Genomic DNA, 16,182 nt, shown 5'->3' on the forward strand with positions numbered 1-16,182 from the left:
GAAATGCTGGGTAAATTACACTTCATCGCCCTGGAACTAGCCGATTGTCACCATGGCAATGGGCCAACTTCATTGCCGTGAGAAGACCAAAAACACAACCATGGCAAAGGAAAAGAGGACATTTTCCTTTAATCGAACATCTATAATGCAAATTTACTCCTCTACGGGTTAAAGAAGGAAGTGTAAATTAGACCCAAAATCTATCTAGTAGCCAAACGAACCCCTTTGGGCTTTTAACAAAGGGGCTGCTGACTTAAAACCTGGAAGCAATATCCTGCCCACACACACAACTGACTGCTACCCAATTAATGCTGTACAGGGTAAAGTATAGCAGCCGACACCCTCATTTAGGAAGCCATTAGAACTGATTATGCATGCCTACAGTAAAAGCTTTAATAGTTCAATAAATAGATTATCACAGGCTATGACAGCGACAGGAAGCTTGGTGCAACTCCTGTAGAAGCATCTGTGATATGCAAGATTATGAACAGATTACACAGAATATTCAATGAGCACAATAAAAACGACCCATTTACCAAACACCAACGTGTCAAAACTCTTCGACACCTTCTACTCTTCTTAAAAGGGATTCTTGCATTTCATCACCACACTTACATTGGCTCACATCTGTCAGAAGCAAAAACAAAACAGGATCCCACGTGTGTTATCATTAAAAACAGAGACTATTTCCTCAGCTTCTCATTTAATCTGACCACCACGCTTAAACCCTAAACCACATAAACCACCCATTAGCCAAGTCCACCCCACATTTCTAGAACAAAATTCTTTTGTTGCATTGTTCACACATTCCTCCCCTGGCTGTGTTTAGACAGATGTGCACTCTGACATCCCCAAAAAAAAGTCCCTATACTCCGAAGATGTGCTGTTGATCAAAGGCTTCTGTGCCAGAGCAGAGACACTTGCTTTGGTTGTTTTTTCTTCTCTTGCGGGATACAGGGGGACCGTATCCATCTGCTAGCCGTATGGATCCACCTTAGTGGGCTCTGGGACAAGTGTAGGCCTCTTCTCTCTGCCTCCCTCGACCCCGTTTACTCAGCTGGTCCCCACACCAGTCGCCAGAGCTTTGTTTTCACACAGCAACATGTGTTAACTTAATGCTCTGTAACAAATTTCAAAGGCGAGCTTAGCTGGGTCAACAGCAGGTAATAGAGCGATTTATTGATACGTTGCCTGAAAAAAAAATGGTGGAGAAATCCTTTTGAGGGCAGTGGTGCATAGATCCATAAACAGTGATGTCGATTTAGTGTACCTGAGACCCATCATGTGTTTTTCTAGTGCTGTTTAATTCATCTTAGGGAAGAAAAAAGGAGGAGGAAAGAGAAAGACATACTTTTAAAAATAGGTCACATATTTTCCAAAGACATCCATAAAAACTTTTCATACTGTGAGGCAATAGAGAGGAATGTTTCGGGTAAAAAGATCAGATGAAAAAAAAAAAGGCAATGAATATATGTTACTTGGCCAACCTTACTTTTGCTCCCATAGCAGAAGAATTTAGTTACAAAGCCACACTGGTTGTTTTCTTGCGTGATTGGATTATGGCCACACACACCCACCCACCCACCCATACACACACACACACACACACACACGCACACACACACCCAAAGCTCGCCTTGCACCACCAATCAATGAGGAAATGAGGTGTCAACACACTGGTGTTTATTCAACACTCATTTATTTTTCTACCGGAAGCCAAAGCTGGATTGACCACAGGCAACACCAGATGAGTGAGGGGATCTTTTTTTTTAAAGGATTATTTTTTGGTGCTAAAAGAGTTCAATTAAGTTTAAAAAAACAATAATGTGAGATTCTTAAAATCAGGGATGCATGATAATAACAGCACATCATCAGTATCTGCGGATATTGGTCTTTTTCTAAATACAACTGATGGTTGACATTTGACGGAGGGCTCAGTTTTACTAAAGTCTCTATTCCTTTGCTTGTTGTGTATGATGAAGAAAACGATACAAAAGATTTACAATTTTGGGGGGTTTTCCATTTTGGAAATACTTCTTTAAAAGTCACCATGTTTACGTGAGTTTTACAGTGATGTAAATATCATACAAACCTGTTTTCATACTGATAATATCTATCTTGGTATATATCGACTATTGGCCAAATTGGGTGTAAAAATATCAGCACAAAATCTGACATCGTGCCTTTAAAACACATGCTGTTATTTCATTAAACCCGTTACATGTACATCTGATGGCGGTTTCCAAGAGAATTTACTGTGAAATCACTAATGTACTTCTAATGACATTGAGAGTGTGTAATATAATAAGCGTATTCAAAACTTGTCTTATTTCTAATCTTTTTAACTACTGAGAGGACGAGGGCATTTAAACATCAGGCTGTGCCTCCATATGACCACGCTAAAAGAACAAGGTAATAGGAAGACACCAGGAAGTCTGTAATGCTTCTAGACAGCATGAAGTACCATCAAAATATAATTCTGCACAGTAGCTACTGCTTTAAAACAACTGGGCCAATTGAAAATTCCCCTCCCAATTTATGCCAAATGCCACTTTATAAACATTGTAGCATGACTGCCAAGGGTCTGCACTGCTTTATGCCCCTTCTCTTAATTGAAAACGTTATAGGGGTGCATTACACTTGGGGTTTTTATAAGCTGTGCTGTAAAGCGCTGGCAGGCCCTGTGAGGGGAAACTGCCCATTAACTTATAAGGTCCAGGCCTTGGCTTCCTTAATTGACAACCTCTAGGCTACTTTCATCACTTGTCGACTTCATAGCGGCAGTCAACGCTTCCTCCAGGATGCTGTTGCATCTTTGACATGAGGGTGTTTGTGACAAAGAGCAGTCTGCCGCCAATGCCAGGGCGGAGGGCTCTAGGCTGTCCATAAAAACACAAGCGCACACATTCCTCCCCCCTAGTTTCAGCCATGTGAGAGGCTGCTTTTACTTCCTCGACAACAGTATTAGGAAGGGAGGGTTTTCTTTTTTCTCTTTGCGGTTCATTAACGAGCCTTTGTAAAATAATCTAGAAAAAGGAAAATGTGATAGTTTCCCGAGTTGAAATAATATTAAAAACTGGGGGTGAGGGAATCTTTTCATGCTTTCATTTGGCAGAATAATCAGCTTTGTGCATCTGGAAATTCAATACTCAATGTTGTTGACCAGGGAACTCAAATATAAAATATAAAACCCACCACAGTTCAGTTTGACAGCCATCATCACACCCATCAGCCAGGCCAGTAAAACCACTGGCAGGTTTGGTATCAATTATGATACAACAGCCCTGCAGTAAATGCCCCTTCATGAGGATTATGATGTTGAGGTTTACTGAATCAGTTCAAAAGAGAAGTTGATTTATTTCACTGATCATTTTGAAGGTTGCAGTTCTTGGTGCTATTGAACTAAACTAGGTTTTACTGAGAGTTCTTCCTAATGTTTTTTTCACAATATTGTAGAGATAAAAGATACACAACTAGCGTTGCTCTAGAATATGCACAGAAGTGGTTTGTCTTTATTCTTGGTGCCAAATTTGATCTAAGATGAGGGTTTTATTAAAAATAAACACGCCTGGTGAATCATGATGCATTGAAAACAGGTTTTGTACTTTTTAATGGCTATGTTACAACCACATGGAGAGCAGGATTCCAATTTATAAAACTGAGCTAATAATAATAATAATAATAATAATAACAATAATCTCAGATGAAGTGGTCTTTACAACACGCTATTCTGTCGGTATGATAGAGGGTGGATTCTGATCTACACTTTCCTAAGTAAGAGATGACAATGGATTACGCCGATCATTAGAACACTGAGAAATTATACACTCACTGGCCAATTTATTATTATTATCATTATTATTATTATTATTACTACTACTACTACAACTACAGAGACTGTAACCACTACTAGAACAAACATTTCTGGAAAGCTGAGCAAGCCACTAGCCCAAATAATGCTAAGCTAACAGACACATACACACACAAGCAATTTCACCGAGCCGCAAATAAGCCGCCAAAATATTGAACTAAATGCAAGTGGGGACAACATTTTGGGGGTGCACACATTACTCTCAGTAATAGTAATACATTGGATTATCATTATAGCACATTTCAATGACCAAAGGCTGATTTACTATGTAGTAGACAAGAACAAAAAGAAGAACAACCAGGACTGGCGGGGGCTCAGAGAACTAGAGGTTGAAAGCTGTGTTGGTTTTCAGAGTTCTTGTGTTCCTCGATCGCAACCGGCACTGGTATCAGGGAGAAGAGGATATAAAAGGCACGCAACAGACAACTCAACATCAGCACCCCCTTCCCACTCTTTAGGGAGGCCAAGACAGAGAAGCACTTTCCTTCAGTGTGTAGATCAGGTATTCCTCCTCCTTAAACAATAGCATATGGAATAATAGTAGCTCAGCTGCTGACAGACAACAGCATCTCCTGCAGGTATGTTGGATTTACTCACAACGACTCATTCATGAAAACTTATCAATCTCATCAAGACTTTCCATGAGATCAGACACTGTCTCCTGTTTATGTGCCATTCTCCTGGACTGAAGAGTTGAAATTCCTCACCTTTGGTGTTGCGGTGCACCATTTAAGCTTTTTAAATGTAATAAAAGTAGAGTGCATTGCGCTTGCCATGTAGGTGAATGTGTCCAAGGGTGAAAGAGGGCTGGGGGGTCACATGACCTCGACCAGGTCCTCCATGAGCCACGAGCCCTTCCTGTAAGGTGCTTCAGGTGACCTGTGTGTGCAGTGAAGGTGCGTTTCTATCTTGCCTTTGACACTCAAGAGACTGGCATTATCATGACATGGACATTCCTGATTATTTAAAGTTTGACTGGAAGCAAGATGGACATCACGACAAAAGTTCAACATCCAAATACACAGAAGCAGAAAAGTCAGCAGCACTGACAGTCGAGTGGATGAATTACAATCTGACTACATACTAAACACGCAGCATGTAACGTTACATAGCATAAAAACTGTCAGCTACACTGACTTCTAAATGCCTTCCTAATGGGAGTGTCACAAGAGGCACCACAACAGTGACTGGAATAAACCAGGCACAACCAGTGCACGTGCCCGGCATCTCCCAGCTCTCCCAACAGACAAGCGGACACAAAATCGTCTTAACTCGATGACTTAAACAACCACAAGCCCACTGACAAACAAATGCAGCGATACAAACACAACAGCTGGACCTCTGCCACCATAGAAAACAGGCGAGTTTAACCGACAGCTGAGGCTACTAAACCGAGTAAACCGGTGCCACCTCCGTTAGTTTCACCAGCTCACCGTGTGTTTGTCTTCAACAAGCCAGAAAAGAGAAAAGAAGGTCGAGAAACCATAAACTTACTGTGGGACAAGTTGTTTCACTGCTCTGCTCATGTGCGCCGCCATTTTTCCTTCGTTGACGCAGTCGAAAAGCCGAGAAATGATTGGCTGTTAGTGAAGTTCCCCCGGTTTGAGTTTAGTACTGTGATTGGTCCCAGTGACGAGAGGGGCGGGCTCTGACAGGCACATGGGAAGGGAAGCAAGCGCGTCATGCAAGGCATGAAAGGCGTACATAGTTCAATGATGTAAAAGAACAGTCATAACAGTTTTTTTTACGTCAATTAACAGCTGTTGAAATTAATGTCTGATTTATTTTTTAAAAATTCAGTCATGTTATAAATATCATTACTTTTCAACTTGAATAGAATACTTACTTCGGTCATAGCATTGATGTATTTTGCTTTCACTGCTTTTGTTTTAAGGTGGTTCTTTTCTGTTGCTGCTGTTATCAGCTTTGTTGTATTGGGTTCCTTACATGTGTGTGGTTTTTTTTTTTAAAGGGGGGGGGGGACGATTGTTGCAGGGAGAGAAAGACATGAGACACTAGGTGGGTGAAGTGCAAAATAAAACCAACCAGTGATTATTCAAATAACTGCTCAAGTTATTTTTGGACTGCATGTCCTTTACTTGATTATTGTTTATTTTGCACATGTAAAAAAAAAAAAAAAAAAGGCAATATAACAATATAGGCATGCACACAGAAGCAATAAAGGACAATTATGAAAATAAAAAGTCTGACAAGAAGACAAAGAAACAAAACATCAATCGATCAGAAAATGTTTAAAATGAACACAAGGATAATAGAAACAAAGGTGGACAAGGGTTTTGTGTAACATTGAGTAAATCTTTGCATCACTCTATATACATCACTTGCTGTTTCTGTTTACAGCGATTGTGGTGTCCTCCTCTTCCAGACAGATAGGCAGGAGACGAAGAAACGGGGAGGGATAAAAGGAAAGCGGGCTGAGCAGGACCCCAGGAGTCCCACCTCGCAGCAGTGGTGAATTACTAGCACTACCATCAGCCAGGTCCGAGTGTGGTGCACACATGACACACAATATTTGCCATGATTAAGTCAGCATGGGTTTTGCTCCAAATGTCAGCATTCAGACGGCAACCATTGGCCTTTGGTGTATTTAAAAGTGAACTGGACTTACTGTACTTGATGAAGGTTATAGTGCCAATAAGTGAGAGAATACACCCCCCCCCCCCCCCCCAACAAAGAAGCATGTGTGCACACACCCATTCCTACATGGAATATAAATGCAAGGGTGTTGGAAAATTCCATCTATGGGTTACTTGGAAACTACTTCTTTACCTCCCCCTTCTGTTCAGTGAACACAAGTGTTGTCTGCTAATCCAGTGTTGATAGAATTTGGCACACTTTCTTTGGATCACAGCAAGATGCTCAACTTCCATTCTGGTCTCCCCTAGGAACCTCTGAGCCGAAGAAAGCAGCCGACACCAGGTCGCGACAGAGCAGGGGGGTTCTCTGTGTCCTCATAAAACACAGAAAATTATTATTTTTTTGATTCAAGTAACCCCCTTCACCATAGTCACACACACACACACACACACACACACACACACACACACACACACACACACACACACACACACAACATCACCAGATAATTCCAAGAATATGTGTTTATTCTTGTCAATTTGTAGTGTTTTTAAATGTTGCACTCACCTAATCACCCCCTGTAAAGCAACAGAATATGAAATATTATGTCAAAGGCAGATGCCCCCCCCCCATCCCCCCCACCCTCCCCACCCTCCCCATCACCACCACCTCTGTACGCCCTGATCCAAATGGACAATGCATCACTAGGCCTTGATGCCTCAGAAGTCTGGCTTCATTAAAATCTTAAACGAGTGCCAAAGCTGTAGTCATAGATAAAAGGAATATGAAAGGATAACGAAATTTATGGATAGCAAGTCACCACCTCACCCTGGCATTTATAATAAACAAATGGTTTCTGTTTCCAATTTAAATTTCTCATTATACTGTGACTTTTGGAAAATGTGTTTTGATTTACCAACATTTTATCTGAAAAACGGTATAATTGATTAGATTTACATGGCTCTGATTTCAATGCTGATCTGCTGCTTTCGCCCCTGAAAGCCCCCCCCCCCTTTACTACCACCACCGCCCCCCCTTCACTACCACCACCACCACCACCACCACCACCACCACCACCACCCAACTCTAACACTCACCAAAAAGAAAAAAAATGTATAATCTCAACAGCTCCTGAGGCATATTAACATCATATAAAACAAACCTACATATCAAAAAGGATTGGGGTTTTTTTTTTCTTCCTGATAAAATAATTGGTTTTAACCAGCATAGAATTCAATTCATCCCTTTGAAAGAAACTTCTGTGAGGGCACCAAAAAGAAAATAAATAAAAAATGGTGAGATAGACTTCACAGCCCGAGTGAGATGGACATCAATGCAGTGTGCCTGCAATGGCTATATTAACCCATGGCTAAATCCCATCACACAAATGTCAGTGTATCCGTTATGAAACCATGACATTTAGATCCAAGGTCTCCATTGTGGTTTTACAGGGAGCTGATGTTTGTCCATTCTTTGCATCCATCAAACCCTCACTCGACCTCACAGCCAACTGTAATCTAAACATAGAAGAGTTAAAGATCATGAGGGTGAAGGGAGCTAAATTTATTGCATAATGAGAATAAAAGGCTTTCTTTTGTCTTTCTTTTAGCATTCCTTTAAAGTGATTACACAAAATCGAGGGAAAAAAGTGCAGGTTGATGCTTTGTTAACAGCTATTCCTATTTTTGTTGTTATTTGTTTTGAAGCTGATGAAGATTAGTAAAACTGATTAGAATGAAATAAACATGGAAATGTGGGAACGTTTAAAGTTAAACTGATAGGTTTAAATGCACTCGAACGTCTACGTGTGTGATACATACACAAAAAACAAGGAGGAAACAGTCAGAAGCGATGTGAATGACAGCCAAAACTTTGCTCTAAAATTCTTTTGAGAATTCGATTCATGATTGACATGTTTTCATTTCATTCGTGAAGCTGTGCATAAATTAAAACCTGAGATTTTACTTTTTTTTTCTAATAGCTTTGCCTTGAAATTACAAGTAACAAAGTGAATTGTGCTCCTTCCTTTTTGTTTCGTGGTAATAATCCCCCCCAAAAATTGTACTGCGTTATCAGCAGCTGTAATATTTCCAGTCTGATCAGACTACAGCGACACACCAGCGCCGGCCCAGCCTGACACATCACGACTGCTCGTGAGTCACGTGTAATGAGGAGCAAAAACCACATTCATGAACGGGACAATGTGTCATGAAGCTCTCATGTTAAGAGCACAACACCTAGAAGTCACTTGGCTGCGAATCACAAGATCTTTAATTATTGCCTCTTTACATTAGCTCCCATCTCCCCCCAAGGTATTGGTTGGGAGGGGGGGTTCAGTTGGAAGGTGGTGGGGAACAGAAGGACTGGTGGAGATGGTGAGGAGGAATAAAAGCCTCTTTTCCTACCATCGGCACGCCAGATAAGGAATTAGAAATGATATCATGACAATTTTTCACGCTCCTCAAACCAGTGATGTTTTACCGACTCATTTGCTATGATACCTTGTTACGGATCCAGCTGTGAATCAGTGACGTGTCATGGGGCTAGAAACCCACCTCCTGCTGAGCCTGGCCAATGACCTGGAAGGCAATAGGGGATGCCAGTGCCTGCAGCATGTGCTGCACTGACAAAGCAGCAGGGCACCGTCAAAAACCCTCTCATACAAACTTTGCAGATCACTCCGTTTTTAACAGATGAGTAAGCACTGGTCCGGACCTTTTTTTTCCTCTCTGTCCTAGCTCAAGGTTTATGAATTTCCCTTCGTGTGTGTGTGTGTGTGTGTGTGGTTGATGCTTCACCAAACCCTTGCCCACAAGGGCGATAGTGTATTGTAGGATGTGGGGCAGAGGGATGAAGATAACGTGTGGCAGGGTCACTGCGTAGGTTAAGCAACAATTCAGTTGAGTGCCTATAAAAGAAGTGCAGTGTTTTTGGAAAAGACCAGCACACCAGCTACAGAGAACACAATCCTGATTAAACTTTGGCCTTGAAGCAACAATTGAAATATCCACGGATGAGAACGTCCCTTAATACTTTTAGAACGTTCTCATTTGCGATACCAGAGACATTTTAGAAAGACAACCACGCCCCCCCCCTCAAATAAATCCCAAACAATTTAGTTCTAATCTAATTAGACAAAGAAGCAACTTAATCCATTCATTATTTTTTGCATTCTTCAAGAGGAATTCAACCAGGTTAAGGTTGTTTGGGTTTCCAGATGAGAGCCCTCACGCAATCCCAGGCCCCGATGACTTCTACATTACTAGAATGATGCGGGCGGGACTGATGGAGCTGAGAGTGTCAGGAGGCATTAGCCCTCACAACCCAAAGCTGGTGGACAAAACCTGAAGCCCACTGAAAAGTTACTGACCTAGCAATCATGAGAAAAACAGAAAAGGAAAGAAAAATAACAAAGAGAGGAAAAATAATACGAATTCATGAGCGAAAAAGGCAGAGAGGAAGAGAGGGGGGGTCACAGGAAATGCTTTGAAAAGCTTTTTTTACTTCAATCTGATTCCCGTTCTCTCACTTCATTTAACTGAATTAATGAGCAGGTCCAGCCAGACTGTAGAATATTTACTTTGCTGGTGCTGTTCTTTTATTCAGTTGATAAATTAAAGACAAAATACACTCTCGTTTTCTTATATTTCTTATGTAAGTGACTGCTACTTTCTCGAGAGTTTTCAGATTAACAGCATTTTTCAGCTTCTTTTTCTGTTGTAGGAAGTCAACAGTTTTTGCTGTGCGTACATTCCAGTTGAACTTCTCTCAGCACACATAAGAAACACATGGAGGGGGGGGCTCACAACATGACACCGGCCAACCTGAGAAGCACCCACATCAGAGAGGACCAAAAGCTCTGTATACACACAGTTCACCTCAGGACAAACCCGCTTACAGCACAATGTCAGGGTTGGACTCCCTGCGTGCACACACTCCTACGTACCTCTGGAGGTGCAGCAGTCAGTCTCCGCTAGCACGCTTCAGGCTATATCACATACAGGCATTATAGCTTCAAACGTGCTGCGGTTATTTAATAATAAAAGCCACCAGCTAGAATATACTCTCTCATTTCCATATGTTGGACACCCTATTGGATTTATAAAATGATATGGCTTCATTCATTATTCATACTGGAGTTATTACCATTTTCCTCCCGGTCAGGGAAACATTATGGGATCCCAGTTTGCCTAATGCGTCCTTGCTGCTGGTGCTGCTGGTGCTGCTGAGAGAAGTGGTCACAACTGAGTAGTTAGCGTGCTCCCCTGCGCATCGCAGACAAGAGCGCTGTGTCATTCAAGTGACCCGTGAATCTTTAATACGAGCGAAGTGACGACAAAAAAAAGAAATAAAGTGACGAGGGTGAATTGTGGGATTAAATATTCCTGACACATGTTTAAAAAAAACAAAACAAAAACATCCAATCCAGCTCAGCATACAGTGGTTACAGCGATCAGCAGGCTCCATTTGGACACGATGTCCTACGATGATACTAAAGCTGCGTCACTGTTGTTGTTGTTGTTGTTGTTGTTGTTGTTGTTGTTGTTGCGATGAATAAGAATTTCACACCGCAGCAAACAGGGTTGTAAGCTAATTTGTCACACGCTTATCATGGCCTATTCATCACAGACCTGGTAATTACCACAATGAGCTAAAAGATAACCCCCCCTTGCCCCCCTTGCCCCCCCACTCCCTCCCTCCAGCAATGGTCAGCCTGTAAAACCAAGATGTGTTGGCACCTTTATGATATAAATACTCACACACACCCTGGGCATAAGAAAGCTGTCAACAGAACATTTGTTTTCCATTTTTCACCACCTAAAGCATTTCGAGCTAAAGGGAGAAAAAGAGACAAGGCGTTAAAACTTGTGGAGTAATATGAACTATTTTGCCCCTTGGTAAAGTTTGGTGCTTTAACAGATGGGGCTTCAATAGGCTCCTTTTTTATTTAGTGCAACCGGAATGTCTGGATTTCCGTTCTACAAGCTCTCACCACCACATGTGCTTAGTTGTGGTTTGCACATTTAATGCATAAACATGCAGTATATTCACTTGTTCACGCATGCACGCACAAACACACACACACACACACACACACACACACACATCACTGTTCTCTCTTAATGCCCGTTCATTACTAAACATTTGGCTGACTGAGAGACACAAGTGCATGTCAAGTGAACTGTAAGACGAGGGGTGTCAGAGGTGCGTGATTTGACCCACGCATGGAAATAAGCTGTTATGACCCCCCCCCCACACACACACACACACACACACCCACCCCCACACACACACCTCCATCCTACCGTAAATAGATCAAAGCACATCTGTTTCAGTGTCTAGCAGCCACACATCTATAATTGCAAACTGGCCTTAATGGCTCAGAGCGACCCATCAGATGCTAAACAGTTTGGACACAGGAGATGTTAAAGCATATGAGCGGAGTGTTACCATCAGTAATGACTGGACGGGGAATTCTCTGGAGCCACAGTGGTGGCTGTCTGGTCTCTGGCTGACTGAAATAGATATCACAACTTGGGCCCAAGGAAGGAGGTCCTGAGGGGCCGGAGCTGACCACACAGCTGAGATGGTGGTCAGAACGGTGGGATTAAAGGTTTGGTTCAGACTCCAGGGCAATGTTATGCTAACAACAGCATATTCCGGGATTTGGGTTTAGAGTAATCTAAAAGGTTATGTTTTGGGTATAAGAGAAAAACCGAGAGCAATCAATGGTTTCAAATCAGGTCTTGGGGAGCTGGAGCTGGTCTTGGCTGAATGGATAAGTACTGAGTGACAAGACAAGCCTCAAGTTGGCCAGTTGTCACAGTGTGACACTGATTCAGCCTAATGAGCGTAGAGCTGTCACCACACATCTGCCTCTCACTCACTTGTAGAATCTGGCAGACTTCGAACCTGCTGGAGTCACTGCTAGTTGCTGGAACTCAAGACACCGCCACCTCACTGCATCAGCGCCGCTCGCCAGAAAACCAACACACCAACTTGTTCGGATGTGGAATTAGAATGCACATGTGCTTTAGTTCTAGCGCAGCGCCCATCAGAGTAACAAGGCGTGACCAGATTTCCCAAAATTAAGGAGAGAAACAAGTTGAATCATGAAATGAGATTGTTATTATATAAAAAACCAAACATATTGTTTGTGTTGTTTTTAACTACTGCCACATATGTACTCACAAGGCTTTCGGAAATAAACACATTTTTCAACTTGACTGTGATTGCAAACACATTGTTTTTGTGTCCTTAAAAGCTGTAGTGTTACATTCATTGTGGAGTTTTTGCGTTGATCAGAAGTGACAACAGCACCATGAGAAAGACTGTATGTCCCTTAAGTTGATAATAACGATCAGGTCATGGTGTCTCTGATCTGGAGAGGACAGAAGTCCTCCCATCTGTCTCTGTAGATTGTGCAGCTTCTCAAAAAATTCCTCATGGGCATCCTCCTGGAAAATAGCACAAAGGTTTACCAAACATCATTGTGGCGCTGGCACCAATTATTGTTAATATACATCAAATGGCTTCAGCCAGAGTCCAAGAAACGGACTGATCACTCCAATGACAGCAACTGTCAGTCTGCTTCCCAATGAAGAGAGCTGTTGAAATAATTAGTCCATGCTCTGTGAATAAAACAATAACACAACAGCCGAGACGACGTCCAAAATATGCACATCGCCTCAGATGACCTGAGAACCTGCCACAGCACAGCCTCTGGAACAAGGCCACGTCTTCAAACGGAGAAGCAACGGCTACAGTTGAGTACAAGCTTTGTTCAAGCGTGGTATGTATGTGTTGGGCTAACATCAGTCAGAGGGAAGAGCTCACAGCGCTGCTTTGACCCGGCGCTCGTGAGTGTCGATCTGAACCGCCTCTGCGTCCCAAGAATCTGATGCACTTTCAGGCCAACATTTCAAGCTTCATTACTTTTGCAGACATCAGTTAATGATTTGTGACGTTTAAAAAAAAAAAAGAAAAAAGGAAGAAAACAAAAGAGAAAAGCTGAACGCGTTACTTTAAACACATAGAATCAGAGTAGAACAAAATCACTCATAACACCCCCTGGTCATTTGTGTACGCAAAGAAAGATAGCCGCAAAAAAAAAAAAAGACATAAAAAAGTTTTTCTTCAACCTACTTTGACTCTGTAACATTTTGAAAATATAAAATACTGAATAACTCTGGACCAAAAGTAATTTTTGAACCTTCCACAAAGTCAAAGAGATTCCTATCAAACTGGAGCAGCAGGTATTTGCTGCTAACGAGACTTTGAACACAGAAAAACACACTGGTGCTGCACTGTAGCCTGACCTTTGACCTCTGATGGGGGGGGGGCTGACTTGAGAGAATGATCAATTATGGCTCACAGAAATTAATGTCTAATTTCTATCCTCTGTAGTAATGTGAATGTTATTGAGATCAAGTAACAGTTCAACACAACTCAAATAATAAATTAGAATTTGTACTTACGAATTATTACACTGTGGAAGTAAAAGGTAATTAGATAAACAACTGAGCTTCAATCTTTGAACTTTTATCATCAGAGGATTAATAGCAACACAAGGATTTGTTCATTTGAAGCACAACTTTGAAAAGATCCATTCAAAAATACTCAAAGTTTAATAATGTGCCTTTTAAAAAAAAACAACAACATGCCTGCTGAATCGATAAAGGAACGTGTTTCTTGACGAGAAAGAAAAGTAAATTTACTCAGTCAAGAGAGGGTAAAAACCTGTTGAGTGAAACAGCAGAGAAAGAAGAAGGGACAGTAGCTCAGATGTGAGATGACAACATTTGTAAAAGCAACAGATGTGTGTGATCTCAAAGTTTTCGAAACAGAAACGTTTTACATGTCAAGATTTCTCCTAAGCGTGAACAGTGGTAACGTGAGGACATCTATATCTAACCGTGGAGTTGCTGAGATATTTGGGTTGTTGGGGTTTTGGTTTTTTTTGCCCTGATCAATTTGATTTCGCCAAAATTGTGTGTGGACTGTTGAGAGTTTCGCTGAGATTATTATATATTCGTCACTTTTGCTGAGATGTCTATTCTATCGAAGTGACTGAAACCGAAGATTTGATCAAATTTCACTGTCACGATAAAGAAAGTGAAAAATCTCGATAAAAAACAAAAGCAATCAATAGATCAGTACTTTTGCAATCCAGCACTCGTAAAAACTGAGCAAAGATGAAGACGGTGGTGTTGTTGTTTCTGTGCACTTTAAAGCTGGTCCGTAATGGCATGAGTTACATTATTAAATGGCTGTTGTTTTGGTTTACCGCTGTGGTGAATCTCCTTTTGTTCACAACTGGATCTTAAAATCTTGACGTGGGTTTTTATTGTACTGCATTGTTTTCTGTGTGAAGCAACAACAAAAGCTTTTTGTTTTATTTCTTTTTGCCTTTCTTTTCTTCTGTACACTGTCCAAAAGCCACAAGCAGCTTGTGAGGATCTTTACAATGATGCCTCTGCCACTAATGATCAGACCTCTGAACGTCATTGAACTTGATTCTTTTTTCAAGTTTTAACAATCAAGACAAACACTGGATTCCTACGTGTGCGTGTGTGTGTGTGTGTGTTTGTGTGTGTGTGTGTGTTACATATGTGTGCGATGTGCCCATTAAACTGATGACTTTATTTACAATGAAGCTTTCTTAAATGTTGAAGACAGGTAGAATTCACAGCATGTCGATGGGTGTCAAGTCATTAGCGGTTCACAAGGACACCAGTAACGCTGGTTCCAACACTGTGACATGATACATTAAGTAAACTCAGGAGGGAATAATCCGTTGCAGAATTACAAGTGGGAAAAAATTGGAAAAAAAAGCGAGGCACTCCTCTTTGGAAAAGGTTAAAATGCCTTTTTCTGTTGACGACTGTCTCGGTTTGTTCACCCTCCTCTTGTCATTTTTTTGTGTACAAAAAGTTCTCCTGTTCTATGTTCTTTGATAACAGGAGAACTTTTGTAATGTGAAGAAAATCCTCCCTTGGTTTCTATGATGGTCATAAGGAAAATTTCCTTATTATCGTCTCCAGCTAGACCATCATACATTACCTGAGAGGTCTAAGAACACACCGCTAAAGTAAAGGGCTTTGCCTAGTAAAGTTCCTACGGTTCTTTCAAAGGATGGGGAACATTATTCAGTCAAATAACAGAGGCGCAGGATGTTCTCAGAGGTGATCCAGCACATGGAACCATCAGTGATGGTACACGGGTTCACTGGGTGCTGAGACCACAGCTTGAGATCCACAACCATCTTGAGGTTTTTCTGATGATTTTTCTCTTACCCAGTGAGGCCCAGGAGGCTGATCCCAGTCCTGCACTCTGACCTTGTCCCTCAGTCTCTGTCCCCCCCCCCCCCCCCCCACCACACCTCTCCTCCAGTTCAACATTATGATAGTGGGTTTTTTTCATGATCTTACAAGAACATTTCCAGAGGGTGAAGATGTTCAGGACATGATTTTGCAGATGTTCAGGGAACATTCAAGATGGGAATGTTGGAAGTTTCAACATTTGCAGAACATTTGAAGAACCTCTAGTTATGTTACAAGAACCCATGTTTTTCAGTCTGTTTAGGTTCTTGGATCACTATCCAAGAACATTTGCACACCTCAAAGTATGGATGTTCCCCAAAAGTCTGCCAGTCCTCATCATTGATTAATCTTGGAACGTTCTAGGAACAGAACGTTCTGGGAACATTATGA

General features: G+C 41.6%; 1 protein-coding gene across 3 annotated transcripts in view; it reads right to left on the reverse strand.

The window, feature by feature from the left end:
• Positions 1–16,182, reverse strand: part of clybl (citrate lyase beta like) — a 93,443-nt gene that overhangs the window by 57,453 nt on the left and 19,808 nt on the right. The window contains exon 1 of one of the 3 annotated variants that reach the window (XM_086220259.1): positions 5,366–5,491. The exons of the other annotated variants lie outside the window; for them this stretch is intronic. Within the exon in view, the coding sequence (XP_086076385.1) occupies positions 5,366–5,409 (44 nt within the window). The 5' untranslated portion in view covers positions 5,410–5,491. Of the gene's footprint in view, positions 1–5,365; positions 5,492–16,182 lie in introns of those variants that run through there. 3 annotated transcript variants of the gene reach the window in all.

This window comes from Aulostomus chinensis, chromosome 12 (assembly GCF_037954235.1).
Source record: "Aulostomus chinensis isolate RoL2024-O1b breed Wild chromosome 12, RoL_Achi_v1.0, whole genome shotgun sequence".
NCBI classification, from domain to species: domain Eukaryota; kingdom Metazoa; phylum Chordata; class Actinopteri; order Syngnathiformes; family Aulostomidae; genus Aulostomus; species Aulostomus chinensis.